Source organism: Eschscholzia californica, unplaced genomic scaffold (assembly GCF_041429995.1).
Source record: "Eschscholzia californica isolate CP2 unplaced genomic scaffold, dmEscCali1.0.p SCAF_4, whole genome shotgun sequence".
Lineage (NCBI taxonomy): Eukaryota > Viridiplantae > Streptophyta > Magnoliopsida > Ranunculales > Papaveraceae > Eschscholzia > Eschscholzia californica.
Window position 1 is genome coordinate 9,895,391 of NW_028238461.1, and position 19,512 is coordinate 9,914,902.

The 19,512-nt window shown below is 37.3% G+C and overlaps 3 protein-coding genes and 1 pseudogene across 4 annotated transcripts; 3 read left to right on the forward strand and 1 right to left on the reverse strand.

The window, feature by feature from the left end:
- Window positions 1-5,997: 5,997 nt before the first annotated feature.
- Window positions 5,998-8,370, forward strand: LOC147542468 (nuclear transport factor 2B). The gene is made up of 2 exons (XM_086633758.1): window positions 5,998-6,532; window positions 8,071-8,370. The coding sequence occupies exons 1-2, from the start codon at window positions 6,236-6,238 to the stop codon at window positions 8,143-8,145; spliced, it is 372 nt and encodes a 123-aa protein (XP_086489884.1). The 5' UTR covers window positions 5,998-6,235; the 3' UTR covers window positions 8,146-8,370.
- Window positions 8,371-9,404: 1,034 nt separating this feature from the next.
- LOC147542469 (secE/sec61-gamma protein transport protein) lies at window positions 9,405-10,996 on the forward strand. Its single transcript, XM_086633759.1, has 3 exons — window positions 9,405-9,589; window positions 9,752-9,867; window positions 10,778-10,996. The coding sequence occupies exons 1-2, from the start codon at window positions 9,496-9,498 to the stop codon at window positions 9,865-9,867; spliced, it is 210 nt and encodes a 69-aa protein (XP_086489885.1). The 5' UTR covers window positions 9,405-9,495; the 3' UTR covers window positions 10,778-10,996.
- Window positions 10,997-13,038: 2,042 nt separating this feature from the next.
- On the reverse strand, window positions 13,039-14,809 carry LOC147542470 (non-specific lipid transfer protein GPI-anchored 1-like). Its single transcript, XM_086633761.1, has 3 exons — window positions 14,133-14,809; window positions 13,495-13,557; window positions 13,039-13,396 (listed from the first exon to the last, which is right to left on the reverse strand). The coding sequence occupies exons 1-3, from the start codon at window positions 14,476-14,478 to the stop codon at window positions 13,230-13,232; spliced, it is 576 nt and encodes a 191-aa protein (XP_086489887.1). The 5' UTR covers window positions 14,479-14,809; the 3' UTR covers window positions 13,039-13,229.
- Window positions 14,810-16,748: 1,939 nt separating this feature from the next.
- On the forward strand, window positions 16,749-17,849 carry LOC147542471 (arabinogalactan O-methyltransferase 1 pseudogene; annotated as a pseudogene). The gene has a single exon (XR_015224316.1). The product of XR_015224316.1 is annotated as an arabinogalactan O-methyltransferase 1 pseudogene (transcript).
- The last annotated feature ends 1,663 nt before the right edge of the window (window positions 17,850-19,512 follow it).

Genomic DNA, 19,512 nt, shown 5'->3' on the forward strand with positions numbered 1-19,512 from the left:
AGTTCTTGGGCCTAATCAAAAGTTTTTAATTTTCTATAAAAAATGAATAACGCGTTCTTTCAAAAATTTTAAAAAAAAGTTGGAAACCAATAATAATAAACTTTTAAGTTCTTGAAAAAAGATTTAAACGAATAATGTAAAACTTTGAAGTTCTTAAATAAAGTTGTGAATCAATAACACAAAACTTCGAAGTTCTTAAAAAGGGAGATTTGCTGTTTGGACCCCCTTTCGTATAATTGACTTGCTGTTTGGACTCCCTTTTTCCAGAGTTGCACTTTGGACTCTTTTTTTTCAAAAAAAAAAAATTAAATATATCAAGGCCGCGACTTTGGGGAATAAAAAATAATCTCCGTGGCATAAAGATTTAGTCAACAAATATTGTTTTAAAGGATATAATTTTCTTTTAACCCAAAAATTGATTCGATCAAACATTGCCCCCTAATCTTCATCTTCTCATAATATCTAATCAAATTTTGTTCATCAAATTCATAAAACCAAACCTTCTAATATATTTCTATCATAACTAAAAAGAAAAATAAGAATTTCTAAACACATATTACTATTTTCATATTAGTCAAACTTTTATCACTCCTAACCCAAAAACCCTAAAAATCCGAAATCAAGATCACCACCAATTCAAAGCCTTCATAGGTATGGCTTCTAAACTTTGGTTCTTCCCAGGAGTATAATCTATCTTCCCTTTTGTTTCTTGTGGTGGTTGGTTGTGAGAGTGTACCAGAGCCGTGTTTGAGGGGGGGCGGGCAGGGCGTCCGCCCTGGGCCCCCACCTCAGAAGGGCCCATTTTCTATAAAAGGACCCACAACTAAGTTATATACCTTACAATACCAACTTCGTCATCTACCCACTACTAGCTCTATGGGAAGGGAGCTGGTTATCCATGTAGTTGATGCGGGTTCGAGTCCTGAGGGCCACATTTTGAAGAAATTTTTGGTGAGAATACAATTGCTAAGTCTATCTTTATTTTTGCTCCACTACACTTTCTCTTAACCATTTTGTTATTTTAGGCGTATTTCGTTAATTTTGAAGTATTTTTTTTAAGAAATAGAAAGCTAAGTGTGTTTTTTCCACAAAAAAAACTAATAATACATAAATACACATGTGAATCATTAATGATTTTCATCATCTTACATTTTGTTCAATTTTGTGCTCGTAATTTATTTATGTACGAAAGGGCCACAACCAAGTTTCGCCCAGGGCCCTCAAATTCTCAGCCACGGCTCTGGAGTGTACAATCTCATCCATACCCACCAAGACTCTCTCCCTGTTATTTCTCTTTCTAAAAGAAAAGAAAAATGAAGAATGATATGCAACAGTAAAAGAAACGAAAAATGAAGAATGATATGCAACATAGATTAGTATTCCTGTGGTACATATCTTTGGATTGGGTAATTACATTAACCCACTAAAACAACTAAAAAGTTTTTTTTTGTCTTTGTGAAAGAGAAGATGAAGACTAGGGAGCAATGTTTGGTCAAGTTAACTTTGGACTAAAAAATAACATGATCCCGAGAATGTACAAAAAATACAGATTCCCTAGAGAATTTATTCCCCAGATATTATTCTTTATTCCCCAAAGCCGCGACCTATAACAATCCAAAAACAGATTAGAGATGAAAATACGATTTTACCATAATAGGTGAGAAAATACTATTTTACCCTCTTCTTAACCTAACCCGACTTAAGTAGTTAACCTAGAAATTAACTAAACCTATGTACTGACCGACTAGTTTCTAAACAACAATCCAGCTTCTTCTTCTTCCTTACTATCGAGATTATTTTTTTGGCGTTATTCATTTGGAGATTGGGTGTGAGTTATGATTGGGAGCTTCTTCTCCTATTGAGAGATTCGGTGTGACTTAGGATTGGGTGTGATTCCACTTCTTCATGTCGATAGTTTAGGGGTTGTCTTTGAGATATAAAATATCTTGCCAATTCTTATGTTTGATTGTTGTTTTTTATTTCTAAGTTTGAATTTATCAGAAGAGAGAGAAAAATCTAGATCAGGAAGGCAGGAAGAAGACCCATTGATTGGAAGTATCGTATGACACACTAAAAGCAACGTTTTCGTCTTATCCATCACCATTTCTGACACGCCTTCGATCTGGTTTTTGGTTCTGATCTCGTCAAGGATTGGTGGACGGAATGTTTTGAGTTCCTTGTGTGTGTGATTTGGAAAGGGAATCTAATAAGAACCAGTGAACTAATTTTATTTTTATTCTTTCACAAAGCCGATTACTACGATTACATCCTTTAAAGTTTCAATGTTTATGATCATATAAATTATGTTTGAATGATGTGCCATGAGACATACATTTTCCCTCTCTGACTTCTTTCATGCATTTTGTGTTAGTAGTGGAATATATAAATTGAATTTGATTGAGGTGCCTCTTTCGGACTGAATTGGCTTATTGCATTTTTACAATTATAAGGCTCTCTGTTTTAGTGTTTTATCCATCTATCTCTCCCTTTCTCTAGTGATTATTTGACAAGATTTTTCACTTTTAGAGATGAAGGAAGGCCTTAATGAGATGAGAGAAAACAGTAGTTGTTCATTAATGGTCATTCATTTTAGACGGAGAGATTTTGTGAACCCTATTTGACATTTACGTGGTGATTTGTTGGTGTCCGAACTGAAACAATGATATCAACTTGATAATTAATCATCTTTTTGATTTTGGGTGATTAGCGCTTGTGTGGGGTGTGGCAGATGAGTTAGATAGAAGAACAGGGGTGAGTCGGTTCAAACTGGTTCCAATGGTTATCTTGTTGGGTTAAATCAATTAGGGGGTCCCAAGTGCAATATTGATTATACAAGGTAAAGTGAGATTTAAACAAAATATAACTTAGGAGACAGAATATTCCCTCGTGATTTCATCAAAAGATAGTCCAAAGTGGAATTCTAGAAAAAGAGAGTTCAAAGTGGAACTCTGGAAAAAGGGAGTCAAAACAACAAGTCTTTTTTTTTTTTTTTTTTTTTTGAGGGTAAATGTTTAATAAACCAAATGTAATACATCTCTTGAAACAGAGTATTAAAAGTTAACCTTAATGGGTCAAACCACAAACAAATCAAATGTAGGGACTAAACTCCACTCGCCAAAGAATGAGCCAGCTGGTTGCAGTAACGTGGAGTGAATGAAATGTGGACGTGGCGGTTTGTGAGTCTCCCACGCAAGTCCTCAATCTCAGCCGTTAAACGCCAAGGTGTCTCCAGGCCGTCGATGGATAAGAGATCCACCAAAACCCTACTGTCCCCCTCCAATATAAACTCCTCTAACCCTAGATCGTCGGCCAAATCTACTCCCAACCGAAACCCTATTAGCTCGCTGTGAAGTGCCGATTTTGGTCTGAATCTCATCTTCTTTGTCCCAATGATTACTCCACTCGAGTCTCTAGCAACCGAAGCTGCTGATGCTCTAGTTTCCATGAACGAGCCATCACAATTTATTTTAATCTTACCTGTAGCTGGAGGGTTCCAATTTTCTGTTCCAGAAGTTAGAGAAAATGATGAGGGATTCGATTCAAAGAGAGATGGAACATACCTGAGTGCCTCTTTCGTATTCCACCAACAGCGACTGAGATCTACTTCTTGATGACGAAAGTGTTTGTTATTCCTCATCTTCCAATATTCCCATATGAGATAAGTGTAAATGAACCAATTACTCCTGTTTTCTTTATCAAGTAGAAGTCTAGCAAGATTTCTAATGACCTCTTCGCCCATATGTTGCAGATCCGAGATCCCTGTTTGTAGTAACAGTTGGTTGAATGTAGGACAAGCCCCGAAAAGGTGATTCAATGTTTCTGGGTCTCCTGAGTTGCATAACAGACAATCTTGAGGTATACTTTGAACCCTTTTTCCTATGTTGGTAAGAGTGGCTATTCCATTATGAACGATTTTCCAAATAAATTGATGAATATTAGGGTTCATTTCTTTAATTTTCCAGAATTCCTTCCATGGAAAATCAATAGCCTCTTGACTTAAAATAGGGAAAGTATTAATCTCTGTATAATAAGACTTAGTGTTGAATTTCCCATTCTCATTTTGGCACCATATTAGTTTATCCCTTCTCGTGCTGTGAGGAATAGTAATTTCTTGGATAGCCTGCACAGTTTCTTGATTAAAGTAAGTGGTTAGAAGATCATGATTCCAACTATTATTCTCTGTGTTTATCAAATCTGCCACCCAGAATACATTATTTGGTAATTCATTTATGATAATGGGGATTTTGTTCACCAAGTTTGGGATCCAAGGGTCTGTTTTTATTTTAACCCTTGTTCCATCTCCTATTTGCCATAAAACATTTCGTCTCATGGTGGGTTTAGTGTGTTGAATCGATTTCCAGAGAGGGGATGTCGAAGATGGACTATCCGTAGTCCAAAAGTCATCATTTTTAAAATATTTCGATTTTAGAAGTTTAACCCAAACTGCATTTGCATTTGTTAAGAGTCTCCAAGTCAATTTTGCCACTAAAGACTCATTGGCTAATTGGAGATTCCTAATACCTAATCCACCTTTATGCTTTGGAGAACAAATAATCTCCCATCTAATGAAGTGCATTTTAGTAATGTCATTAGAATGACCCCACCAAAAACTTCTCTCTGCCTTGCTTAGTCTGTTAATGATATGCTTAGGAAGTATTTGATAGCCGAAAGGGTATGTGCAATATGATGACAAAACTGATTTGATAAGGACAGTCTTACCTGTTTGTGTTATGAATTTTTCCTTCCAACCTGCAAGACTCTTATCAAATTTATCTACTAACCATTGATGACTATTTATTCTGTTACCTGGCTTGAGGATTAATGCTCCAAGGTACTTAGCCTGATTTGTCATTAGAGGAGCATTTAGTTGGGAGATGAAAGCTGATTTGATATTATCTTGGACTCCTTTGCTAAAGAACAGAGATGATTTGGTAAAGTTAACTTTTTGGCCCGAGAAATCTGCATAAACTTGCATCATATGTAATATTGAATCTAAATTATGTAAGTTAGCTCTCCCGAAGATAATGAGGTCGTCAGCAAACAGCAAATGTGTAATGCTAGGGCTGGACCGATTTATCCTATAACCTGTAAACTGATTATTGATTTCATAATGAGAAATAAGGAGAGAGAGAGACTGCGAGGTAAGGATAAACAGGTAGGGGGACAAGGGGCATCCTTGCCTCAGGCCTCTAGTGGCCTGAAAATCCCCCACTAAATTTCCGTTCAATTTTATATTAAACCTAGCAGTAGTAACACATGACATAATAAGATCTAAGAGACGGCCAGAAAAACCCGTGGCAATAAGTACTTTTTTAAGAAAACCCCAATTTACTCTGTCATAAGCTTTCGCCATATCCATTTTAAGGGCGAAAGCTCCATTCTTAGCTTTGGATTGACTCATAGAGTGTAATAATTCCTGAGTAATTACGATGTTATCCAAAATCTGACGGTTGGGTACAAATGCGTTCTGGGTCCACATTATTGATTCCTCTAAGCAAGGTCGAATTCTATTTGCTATCAATTTAGTGATGAACTTATAAATCGAGTTGCAAAGGGAAATCGGCCTATAGTCTGAGGCCAAACTCGGGTGTTGACACTTGGGGATCAAAGCCAAAGTTGTAAGGTTTAGAGAAGGATCGATGGAACCTGTTTGGAATGCCGATTGGATATATTGAGTAAGTTCGTCCCCTATGATGTCCCAATGTCGTTGGAAAATAAAGTTTGGTAAACCATCTGGCCCCGGGCTTTTTATTGATCCCATCTCCATCACAACATCTTTGATCTCCTCCTTTGTTGGCACCCTCGAGAAGTGGTCCTGATTATAATCCGAGATGACCTTATAAGCATTTAAAATCTCGATTGGCGGATGTCGTACTGGCTCCTCCTGAAATATGTTCTGAAAATGCCCAATAATCTCCTTTGCAATGTCTTCTTCTTTTGTTACTGTCTGCCCCGAATTTGTTTTTATCTCGCGGCATCAATTAGAAAACAGAAAAGTCAAAACAACAAGTCAATTATGCAAAAGAGGTCCAAACAGCAAATCTCTCGCTTAAAAGAAAGATCGATACCACTTTTATAGCTGATAAAAGTTTGGAGCGAATAAACCACCAGCAAGGGACAATAGACCCGAACAAAGCCATCCCTAGATAATTTTCCATCCGTGAAATTAATTTCTCCTTCTTCTTGGAGCTGATAGAGAGAGAGAGAAAGGGGCAAACAAACGGACACGGCGAAGATGGATCCAGATGCAGTAGCAACAGCCTTCGTAGAACACTACTACACAACTTTCGATGCCAATCGTGCGAATCTCGGTAACCTATATCAAGAGGGTTCCATGTTGACTTTCGAAGGTCAGAAGATCCAAGGGTCACAAAACATTGTAGCCAAATTGGATAGCCTTCCTTTCCAACAGTGTAAACATACCATCACCACCGTCGATTGTCAGCCTTCTGGTCCCGCCGGTGGAATGCTTGTTTTCGTCAGTGGTAATCTTCAACTTGCTGGTGAACAACATGCCCTAAAATTCAGTCAGGTATATAACAAAACCCTAATTTTGTTTTTCTGGGTTATCTTTTTATGGTCATTATTTTATAGGTTTTTTAATTCGGGGGTTTAAGTAATTTGATTAGGGCAAGTGGGTTTTTTGGGCAGAAAGTATTGAGTTTACTAATATATTTGATTCAGAACTTGATTTTTGATTCGATTGAGTAGTGTTTGGATAATTTGATACTGAATTTTGATTGAATTTGATAATGGGTCTTCAGATCTATGTATATTACTAGTGTTTTTTGTTCTTCCTGACTGTAAATGAATGTTATTGAGAACTAGGGTTACACTCCAAGTCTGTGTCTGATGTTTCCTAAAACATTGAGTAGGAAGTTGTACATATGTATATACTACTAGTCGCTTTCGTGGGTAGGGCTTTGATCTTGTGGGTTTACTTGAGGGCTTTGATCTTATGGGTTTACTCCAGGGCTTCGATCTTATGGGTTTACTCGAGAGCTTTGCTCTCACCAATCAATGCAGTTTTCGTGATCCAATAATGGGGTTATTGTGGGTTCCTCAGATTGCTGGGCGGGAACGGACTAAAGAACGAAAATGAAGGACTAACTTTTTATCACAAAAATTGATGTGTTTTTTCATAGTAGCTGTTTTTAGTGTATCTACAGTCTACCTAGCCCTTTCGTTTATTGAGTTGGATCTATAAGCTTTTGGCATTTGTGAGTATGATTTGTTATATTTTTTTTGTTGAAAGGAGTATGATTTGTTATAGACTAGTATGAAGTATGAACAATATGCGCGTGCGAGAAATTGTTAACGAGGTTCTTTGCTCTTGATCTGAAGTGTGCCGAATGTTAATTGGGTTTGTATCTTTTGGACTTTTATACATTGACTGGTAGAATGTGGAGACTTAAGGAGTTAGTAAGACGAGGGAGGAAGTAGGGGTGTTATATTATTATGGAGGTTCAAGTTTCTGCACACTGTTATCCCCTCAACCCGACCGATTGTTATCTTGTGAAACTGTCGTTTTACTTAGAACTTATATAGTAGTATTTTGGCAAGCAAAGCTCCTGTTCACCTTAAATCTGTTTCTTGCACACTTTTTTAGCTTAAAGGCAAATTTTAGCTCGAGATCGTGGTAGTATGAGTGAATACCTTTTTGTTCCTTATATTTGGACGAAGTAGGTATGGTTAAAGAGCAGTATCCGGAACTTAGAAGAGATGAGGGCCATTTGGGAAATGCAAGACTTGATCTCTGATTTTGAATTGGTATACACTGTTCAGTTTTAATTAGAGGAAGCTTGACTCTTAGCAACTAGCACTATTACGATATCGTTTGAACTATTAGGAGTAATTCGTCGAATATCTTAGATATACTTAGATATAAAAGAATTCAAATTTATTGATAGTCCATATCTATTCTACTTTAATATAGAGTTCATCATTGTTCGATAAAAAGACATGATTAGCATTACTAATAAATTCCGTTATACTCTTTTTATGTTGTTTTCTGTTCTTTGAACCGTTTTGCTCACCCGTTGTTTTTTCGTTCATTTATTTTGCTCTCAGATGTTCCATTTGATGCCTACTCCAGCGGGAAGCTTCTATGTGTTCAACGACATATTCAGGTTGAACTATGCATGAGAAAGAAGGAAGGTATGCTGGTGGTTTTAAGAGGTTAAGAATTTCTTGTGAATGGGAGCGTAGATGTTCAAATTTTATTACTTTCTGGAACTTGTTATAGAATATGATTTATGTGGGATTTGTGTTTCGGTTGGGTCTGTTGCTTTTGCTTCTTTGGTTTATCATGAAACTATTTGTGACTGCTGCTGCCATTGTTGGGTAAAATGGATGAGAATTGTTACAAAATACTTGTTCTTACATTTTTGTTTTTACGTATCGCTTTTTTTTTCTTAAAGAGACTGGACAATAAAGTCTACAAATTACAAAACTCATTGTAGCCTCAAGCAAGCCCTTTTTCCATATTTTATACTCCGTGGAAGGAAAGTTCAAAAAGCGTTGGAGGTCAGCTTAGCGAGACATGGCTGGTTCATGTGTGTTCCGTACTCAAACGGATCGAGCTAGAAGGGATTTGCTTGGCCAGCCTTTTGGCCCACCATGTGCCGTTTTCGGCCCAGCACAGTCCTTTTGTAGACTATGTAGGAGAGAGCCAGAAATACTAAGCTCACAGGCCACAATAGGACTAGAGATTGGAGTTGATCTATTGATGATTCTCTCTAGTCAAGGGCTTGATTAGTGGTTCACAGCTGGTCCTCGTATGGTCTCAACACAACCGACGAAGGTCTATGGCATGCTAGAGACTAGACATTCACGTGTCCGGGCAAACATGGCAACTTAATCAATTGTTGTAAGTGCGTTGTTGAGCCCCAATATGAAAAAACCAAGAGAGGAGTGTATCTCTTTTAGAATATCCTCTCCTCTTCGATGGTTAAAATTACGCTTCTCAAACTTATCTCCAAAAGTTGAGATTGCTGGTAATCGAACCTGGACCAACCTCCAGAATATAGGAGTACATGCACTACCAACTGAACCAGGGACGGAACTAGGAGTAGTAGTCAAGGGGGGCCGAACAAAAAAAAAAAAGTGAAAAATCTAAGTCTACCAGTGCTCAAACCCAAGTGTCTCACCTCTGAAACTCAGACCTCTACCATCTCACCCACGCTACATATATGTTATGGTTATGACTCGAACTTTATTTATACGAAAAACCAGAGAGCAATCAGCATTTCTTAAACAATTTACAGCAAGTCAAGGGGGGCCATGACCCCCTTTGGCCTGCATGTAGATCCGTCCCTGAACCACTGTCAGCATATAAAATCTTATTGGGGCAGGCACAAGAGGTTCCTATTTCCTTCTTTCCTCTCGTACATAGTTGACATAAATTCATCATCTCCTCTCTCTCTCTCTCTAGGTTGAAACAGATCCTTCTTTCAGATCTAGGGTTTCTCTCTCTCTTTCTCTATCCAACAGAACATGGACGCCATTGATTCAGCCGTCGATCCTTTGAGAGAGTTCGCCAAAGACAGCGTTCGTCTCGTCAAAAGATGCCACAAGCCCGATCGTAAAGGTATAAAAAACTTTATCCTCCCCGATCTAACTTTGAAATCAATCAGATCTATCAAATTTTGCACATATTTATCTTGTTTTGATGAATTTCATTCCAAATTCTGATTTTTTTTTTTACTATAATGGTGAATTTGGTGGTTATTTTGTCTTTGATTTGATATAGAATTCACAAAAGTGGCTTTCCGTACGGCTATTGGATTCGTTGTGATGGGATTCGTCGGGTTTTTCGTGAAGTTGATCTTCATTCCCATTAACAACATCATCGTTGGCTCTGGTTAGGTAAAAATTTTATGCTCAATTTGCAGATTAAAGAATAGTAGAAAGATAATTGATTGATTTCATGATCCCACTTCTTAATTTTCAATCAAGCTCGGAAACCTTGTTAGATGGATTGAATAAATGCTTACTTTTAGTTTGTATTGGGTAATTTTCGAAATGGAATTCATGCAAGTTGAAATGGTTAGTAAGTAGACTTGTTGTATTTCTGTCAAGAGCTATGATTTGTTCAATAGTGGCATTGTGTTAGCAGTCGTGATAGGGGGGCCGTAAATCTTGATTGTCCTAAACGAGATGGACGACCAAGATTTCCGGCTCTTCTAGAGAAAGAAAGTTCACCTCAAATGTTGGTTGTTCATTTTGTTTCATGTTCGGCCGCCCTATGTTTTTACAAAGGGAAATTGATGGGTATATGTTTCTCGCCCAATCGATGTATAGAACAATGGAAGGTATTTCTGGTTCGGAGTTTATCCGATTTATAGTAAAAAAATATAAGTTTATAGTAAAAAAGAAATGCTTCTTTCGCCTCGAGTCTTATTCAAAGTTTTGACTCAGAACCTGATGTAACATCTTTCGGAGTCTTGAGTCTTGACCACATATTTTGTTAACTGGTTTTTGAAAATCTCAATGGTTTATAATGAAAGATACGTATTGTGTCATTAACGCATTGAGTAAGACGTGTAAGTAATTGTAGCACTTCGGCATTTCTAATAGTTGTATGTATTTGCAAATGACAATTAACTTATAGGATCACTATTTCTCTTGGAGTTACGATTTTGAATACACTAGGAGTGTATAGAAGTTTGGGGGCAAACAACAGGTCCAGGATACCATTTTTTTCTTCCATGGTTAGCTCTTAATATTTATTTTAAAGCTAATTGAAGGCTGAAGAAATACTACTTCGGAACTGCAGGAACAACTACATGGTGGTGGTGGTGGTGGTGGTGGTGATAAGGAAAGAAGGATTCCATTACACCTCTCTAGGTTCTCTCTTTTTTAACATACAAACAACTTGAAAGTGGATATGACTTGAGGATTATATGTTTTCTTTTTGAGCTACTTTACTTCCTGAATTGGAAATCATGTTATCTTTGCACTTAATTCATCTCAATTTAGCTCTCATTTCAACTCATCTTTATGTCTTTGGGTTGGTTTAGTATTCTTCGTGCAGTTTCTTGTGTTTATTGTTTCGATGGTTTAGCATATACTTTGGATTCTGTGATCTTTGAATATTAATGCTTATGAGACTAGAGATTAGGAAACATCATCTTAACTCATAGAATTCAGATCATTGATGACCATTTTAAGGATATGCAGAGAAACATGCACAGGTTGTGGCTAGTCTGTGCCCTACCTGTATCTTTAAAACTAGCAATTTTTCGACTAAATTCCGAAGGGTAGCAAAAACTTCATCTTAATAAGAGTCCATCACTTCGACTTGAACTTAAAAAATTCAATGTGGTTTTAATAGTTAAAATTCCATGAATTGCATTCTGAAATCGCCATCATAATGCGGAAGAAAACTAACAATTAGAAAAATTTATTGCTTATACATAGAAAAAATAGATATGTGGTAGGTAATTTGGCCGTTAGTGCGCAGACCAGGTTGCAAGCCTCTTTGTCTGGTTCTACTTCTGTTAAACATTGGCCTAGTGCCTATGTTGTTTGAGGCAACGCGAGGCTGCAAATCCATCGTCTCGCCTTGGCGCGCTTAGGCGGCCGCCTCAGACAAAGACAAAGGCAACAGTTTCATTAATAGTTCAAGTAATAATAAAGATTTAAAGAAAAAGAAAGTTAATGAAGAACAAAACACCAAAAGCTATTGTGTTAGAGAGATAAGATAGAGTGGGGCCGTGCTAGAGAGAGAAAGTGAAGGGAAGAAAATAAAAGTTGAAAAAGCTGTTGGAGAGAAAAAGGGAAGAACACTTAGGGGTAGGGGGCAAAACGAACCAGTCGTTTTAGGAAATTCGTTAGAGAGAGAAAGCGATTTGAATTGAAGTTGGAAAACGATTTTGATATGTTGTTGGCCTTGGTTGAAACATTTTCTGATGGCACCCATCAGCTCGACTAGGACCTGGGCTCGCTTCCCCGAGGCGAGGCGCTCGCCTAAGCGTCTTGAGTCGCCACCCGGAGAAACCAAGGGAAATCGCCTCTAAAAGAGGCGACCTCCTTGCTAACTTGGCGCCTTGGTCACTTAAGCACGCCTTTGACACCATAGCCTAGTGCTCTCTTAACACTAATCTTTCTACCCTTACAAGAGTCGGTTCACCCCACCCTGGCTCTACCCTTGACCGGTGTTGAGTAGTCCTTCATCGGTGATAACATCACCTATCCTTGCCCAAGTATCTTGTTAAACAATAAAAGATCCAACAACAAACTCACTCCACAAGCAGTGACTTTGCCGCTCTTGTTGTTTCACAACCTGTGAACTGATTCCTCTGACCACTTCCGTTCCTCTTATTCTACCCGATCCTAAATGATCAAGATCACCCTCAGTTAAAGAGAGAATACATTTGGATTATATAATCTTCGTTCTCAGGTAGATGTGGGGATTATCTTCTAAGTCAAATTCTGAGTAAAACTACGGGGTAAAGAAAAATTTCTCTTGCGAGTTGAATTACATTTGGATTTATGTAGATGGGGATTTCTTTTTCAAACTACTTTCACAGGATCGAAGTCTTGGGTGGGTGGGTGGGTATGAACAGAAATTTGAAAACTATAGGGTTCCTCATCAGTCATCACCTTCAAGTTTCATCATACTTCTTCATTTAATTTCGTTTGAAAGTCAAAGTTGAAGTAAATTAACAAAGTGGGGAATCATGTGGGAGGTCTCCGTTTGGAGCCGACCAAAGGCTGATGTTGATGTGACCGGGTCTCGTTGGTGTTCGTTTAGACAGTGAAAAGGTTTCTCAAGGGGGTCACACCATCAGCATTGACCTGTGATTGACCCCCCTTTTTTTAGGCCGAAGTAGCATTGCTCTTCACCATTTAATCAATAGCTATTCATTTACTTTATGTTTTTTTGTCTCTCTCTCTCTCTCTCTGTTTCATGACTCGTCTGAGTAAAAAAAAAGACTCAACGTCAATCTTACTAATCAGTCACTTATACGAGTCAAGATAAGAATAAATATTCTAAAATCCGACTCAAGTTAATTCAAACTATAAACAGAGTTCAAAGAACAAAAAACCACAATAGTGTATCTGATAATACATAGACGGAGAGAGACATCGAAGCAAAACCAACATTACCCGAACATACAAAGTGATTCAAACAAAGTGGAATAAGAGAACTAGAATAGATCTCTGACTAGGTAAAAACTCACAATAACCCTCATTCCTCATTCCACATTACATCATGTTCATACCTACACAGACATGGATATAAATCCAGCCAGGAATACAGAAGCAATCAAAACCACCGGAACTGGAAGATGAGGTTTAAGCATTACGCCCGTGGAGCCATCATTCGCTTTCCCTGTGGCAGCTGAACTAGCCGGAGTTGTTGGGGTAGTACCCGGCATAGCCGGAGTCGCTGCATCCATGACAAGAGGTTGACATGAATCAGCACTATAACACAAGTGGGGTAGCTAAATAATGCAAGTTAAGTAATGTGCATATAAATCATCTTACCTGGTGATGAAGAATTCTTAAATATTGCATTATCTGGATCACTTGGAGATAAGCTCAGAAGCTCTGCCACAAGAAAAATTAAGATGAAATAAGCACATAAACCATCACTCAAACATTCATAACTACTCCGAATGTCATAGTAAATAGTAACCTTTAAGATCATGGTAACTACTTTTCATTTTATACTTTTAATAAAAATGATTGAATGCCTGAAAATATTGGCCTAAATATAGTTGGGATCTAACGTGGACGGTAAAATTTCATTCCCTGTTTCACTCTCTAACATTGTTGTGTGAAATCTAGTCGTCCACGCCGGATTTCACCTTGATTTCGCTCATGCTTTTTGGGCATTCTGTCACCTTTGTTTTTTTTGGTTACCTACTTGAGGAATCAAACCTTATGAAAAGTGGTATGTGACACTAGAGGTTTGATAGATTACTTGTGAATTTCAACCACCCAAACCTTCCAAAAATGTGAGGTTCATCATTTTATATGTGGATTTTGATAGATCTAATAGTACTTGATTTCTTCAACTTCCCAAAACTCCAAATTTAGCTAATTCTTGAGCTAAGTTTAGTACTAATGCTAGCAAGGGTTTCACATTTTGGGTAGTATGAGGAGAGAGAGAGAGAGCTTACTAGGGCATTTTTCTATATTTGCAGCACCAAGCTTACAAACAGTAGGTAGTTCAAGCAACTTATCTTCTTGAAGACCCATACTTTTAACATTAGCCCCACCCTTATGAACTTGTTGAATTAAGTAGCATAAACAAACAGGTTTACTCTCTCTAATTTCTTTCACAGAAGAACAACATTGATCGGTAGGCTTCGTCGACTTCCCAGTAGCATAAGTTAGACATGAAACCACGTTTCCTAACTCATTACTACATTCATCTTGAACAGAAGGAGTTCCTGCTGAAAACCCATAACCAATAAACAAGAACAAACTCAATAGAAACAACAATGAATAGATCATCTTCTTCATATTAGCTAGCTAGAATTGTAATATCAATAAAATCTCACTAGACTATGAATTATATATGAACAGAAGAAGTTAAGAGCAAGTGGGTGGTATGTGTAATAAATAGCTATCTGTTTGAGGTGGTTGTTTCCATTAATGGCTACCTTGATGGGTAGCTAGATATGGTTGAAGACTTCAGACTTGGGTTTTTCAAATTTGGAGTGCTGTCATTACATCAAACTTTCAAGGTTTTATTATTTCACTATCGTGGCTCAATGGGCTCAACTCTTCATGCACATTTTCTCCCATTTTTATTGTCTTTTTTCAATTTTAAGTTTTGATTACATAAGAAGATATGGAATAGTATATAATATAGTTAATATAGTTTTTAGCATACAAACAAGTTTTGTGGGGTATTTTATTTGATTGGTTTGCACAAGTTTTTGGTGAGTTCTCTTAGTTTTTACGCGATGCTCTTGGTTTGTGTAGACGTATTTATTTTATGGAAAACTTTCCACTCTGTCCAATGTCAAAAATAAGTGTGAAGATAGCAAATCGAAGAACACAATTTGCATATATCACATTTCTAATTTGGAGTTTTTTTTTTGTTGAGTGGGACTATTCTCATCAGCTATTACGTTTTTGTGGTTTTTGAATCTGAAAAACACGGTCCTTTTTTGAGTTAGGGTGGATTAGGCTACGTCTGACTGTTAGGTCCATCATGTTATGACTCTACATAAATTGATTTGTCAAAATATTTGTGTTTGGTTAGGTGTTTGGCCTTGTGATTGATTGTCTGATCGCGCGAGTCTAGGCTAGTTATAGGTGTCAACTCAAGCTTAACTAATGTCGAAAGCTTTTAAGCAGGCTCATGGAAGCCTTCAGAAGGAACCAAATTTTGTGCCAGTTGGGCTTGTGACTAGGTGACAGGGATAATATCAATAACTAACGGCTTGGGTCTACGGTTAAGATGGTTTACTCCAGGAGGCGCAGGAAAATGGGTTCCACTTTAGACCTTCCGTACCTGCAGGCCATGATAGTTCACCAGCCAGGACCTCTAAGTACGGACTATAAGTATTTGGGCCTAGGGCACCAAACTACATAAGCCCACATTTCTGACTTTAACTAGGCCACTATTTAATAAATTTGGGCCCAGTCTAGTTTATAAAAGGCTAACTAGGGGTCGCATATTTTTTTCATGCATTGAATATACAATTACACGTATTGCATAATTATCAACAACTGTTGGTTTTTTTTTTGTTAAAAGAACAACTGCTAGTCTAGTTGGTAGTGCATCTACTTCAAAATTCTAGAATCCAATTTCGGTTCACAGTGGGAGCAGGGTAATTTGAATGTCATTTGGGAGGTTGAGTCAAAAGGTCGTGAATAGATGCACTAAGAATTTAAAACTGTCGCAAGACTCTCAGCAGATGGTGGGACGTGTCAAAATTATATCCTTCTTAATACACCCCTAATTTATTTATTTTAATGAAGTTGAGATTTTTGCTTTCTTTATTCATTAATAGTAGGGATATTTTATAGGACCCCCTCATTTTTGTTAAAAAGCCTCCCCTCAATGATAATTTACCAAGTGAAATAGTTCATGGGGAGGCCTTTTAACAAGGCCAGCGCTTTGAGGAAAGCAAAATAGTTTCCGGGGTAATGAAGACTTGGTCAAAAATTGGTCAATTTTGTTTGACAATTTTATTTTGTAAGTTGTTAGAGGGAAAAATAAAAAACCCCCACCTCACGTCTCTCTCTCTCTCTCTCTCTCCACCTCATCTTCTCTCTACCTACCATTTTCTCTCTCTCTCTTCTCCGATTAGGTCGCAAGCCGGAAAATTTTCCGGTCGGCGACCATGAAAAAAAAAATTTCACTCACTCCTCTCTCTAGAAACTCCGGCGAAGGGAAACCCCTTCACCGGAGTTTCTAGAGAGAGAGCGAGAAGAGTGAATTTTTTTTTCATGGTCGCCGCCCGGAACCTAATCGGAGAAGAGAGAGAGAAGATGAGGTGGAGAGAGAAAGGTGAGGTGGAGGGAGGTGAGGTGAGGTAGAGAGTTTTTTATTTTGAACCATATTCCCCATAAAATACGTTGCCTCGGAAACTTTTCACAATTTTACATATTCCCTTTAGAATTTCAAACCCTGGAATCTTTTTAGCTTTCCTCAGCGCTGGCCATTAACAAAATTGGGGAGGCCCTATAAAACTTCCCTTAATAGTAATGTTTACATTTATTCATTAATACACCCCCTTATTTATGATCCTAATTGATTATTCTCTTCAATAAAAGGTAGTTTTTGCCAACAAAATTATTTCCCTCTCAAACGTGATCTCCTCTATCTCTCTCCTTCATTCCCTTTTCCCCCACCAACCCACACCTCCTCAAAATCTTCATGATTTATAAATGAAGATCAAAACCCCACCCAAATTTCACACAACAAAAAAATCAAATCCAACAAAAAAAATGAAGAAAACCCAAATCCCCCCTCAAAATCTCCGATTCATAGTAATCGGAATCGCCGGTTTTGTAATCGGTTCAATTCTTATTACTAGTTTTATTCAAACCCCATCTTCTTTCCTCCGTTCTAAACTCACCACCACCGATTCAAACCCAACATCAATTCAACTCCTCTCGATCCTTCATTACGCAACAACAAAGGTAATCCCACAACAAACAATTGATGAAATTAGGGTTTCATTTGATGTTCTTAAATCCTTATCACCTTGTAATTTCTTAGTCTTTGGATTAGGTCGTGATTCATTAATGTGGGCATCTTTTAATCCTCATGGAACTACTTTATTTCTTGAAGAAGATCCAAAATGGGTTAAAAATGTATTAAAAGATGCACCTTTTCTTAATGTTCAAACTGTGAATTATCGAACCCATCTCTCTGAATCGAACGATTTAATCAAATCTTATAAATCGGAACCGAGTTGTTTACCAGATAATGCTTATCTTAAAGGTAATATTAAGTGTAAATTAGCTCTAATTGGATTAGTAGATGAAGTTTATGATAAAGAATGGGATTTGATTATGATTGATGCACCGAGAGGGTATTATCCAGAGGCACCTGGTCGGATGGCGGCGATATTTTCAGCGGCGGTGATGGCTAGGAATCGGAAAGGATCGGGGGTGACTCATGTATTTTTACATGATGTGGAAAGAAAAGTTGAGAAAATGTTTGGGTTAGAGTTTTTATGTGAAAAGTATTTGGTAAAACAAGTGGGAAAACTATGGCATTTTGAAATTCCATCTATGGTTAATAGGAATAGCTCTGTGATTAGTGGAGGAAATAGTTTTTGCTAAAATGAACAGGGCCTATTGGTTAGAGAGAGAGTGAAACAGAGGAGAGTTGTTCTGTTAATTAATAATAAATTATAAATTTGAGGGAAGCATATTTTCGTTTTAAGGTTATTTTGTGTTGTTTATGTTTTCGTTGACGATTTTTATAATTCTATCGGATCTAACATTCATGATGAGGTGTTTGTTTTTTCAATCGTCTGGTCTATTTGTTCGGAGTCACCAGATGAGATAAAATACTAAACTTAGTATCGCTCAAAGAATCTAATGTTTTTTTTTCAACAAAAAGAAAGTCAATAGTTTTTGCACTGTTTTTTGTTTGGCTCTAGTGGCTTGTTTTATGGATACCACTGTATCTAGTTGTCAATCTACCGAATACCTACGGAATACGAAATGTAATATGTTAGGTCTTGTGGTATAAAATAAAATGATAATTGAAGAAGTCCACTTTAAAAGTTAGAAACATTAAACTTAATAGAATGAAACAGAGTCCAATTTTAACTTCTTGAAGACCTTAATATTATGTGATTTATAGGGTCACACATATTGGGTGCAATTTAAGCTTTTTTGGGTTGGTAAATGTTGTTTTTTTATCTTGTGTTGGCAACTGCATTTTAGAAGTTGTTTCTCATTTTTAAGTGATTATACCTATTTCAACAAAAAAAAAAAAGTGATTATACCTATTTAGTGGTAGTAACACATTTTCGTTAAATCATGGATTTTTCATCTCTAATGAAAATCGAATTGCTACCTCTATATTTTCAAGATGAATGTAGAACCATTGAACCAGGAAGTGGTTTAGGTAGACGACCACGATTTAAAAAGAGAAATGAGCTACGTCGTGCACTCATGCTCGTCCAAACTAAGCTCGTCGGTAAATCAGGTGTGACCATTGGATGAGATCAAGACCATGGAGTTGTGATATAGCTTCAGTTACCAAGTGAGCTGAACCTGAGATCACTTCATGTGTTTTCTGTTTATATCCGAATCCAAGCGGAAAACTATATAAAAATTCAATCTTATACATGTGTAGTTACTAAATGGGTTAATTCCGTTTTGGCTCCCGATTTGTGATCAACTGGCCGTTTTGGCCCCTATAAGTGTCCGGCAGTTCGTTTTAGCCCCAAAAATTTCCTATTTGGCCCCAAATTTTATCCAACCTCCCAATTCTACCCCGGTGGCATTTCTGTAATTTTTATTTTTTCTTTTTGTTTGTCCACCTCATCTAATCTCTTCTCCACCACACCACCTCCTCTCCACCTCACCCTTCTTCTCCGCGCGGGATGTTGCCGGCCGGAATAAAAAATTCCGGCCGGCCACTTTATTAAAAAAAAAAAAATTCCGGGGTGGGTATTTAATTACCATATCCGTTCCAACTAGAAATTACTTAACCATTACCGACCCGCCCCGCCCCGTTTAACATGAAACGGTGCGGGGCGGGTCGGATTTAAACATAAATTTCATATTTTTATTTCAAATAAGTTAGATTCAAAATAATATAAATATTATAAACAAAACTTTTAACATTTGGTTTTATCAACTGTAAACACTATGACTTATTACACAATATAAAATATAAAATATAAAATAGTTAAATTGATAATATAAGATAAAAAGTTCTAGAAACCTATTGTATATATAATAACATAACATATTTAATCGGGGCGGGGCGGGTTTTACTACCTAATCCCAAACCCGCCCCGAACCCGGTAAATGGTTTTATCTTCATACCATTACCGTCCCATTTAATAAACG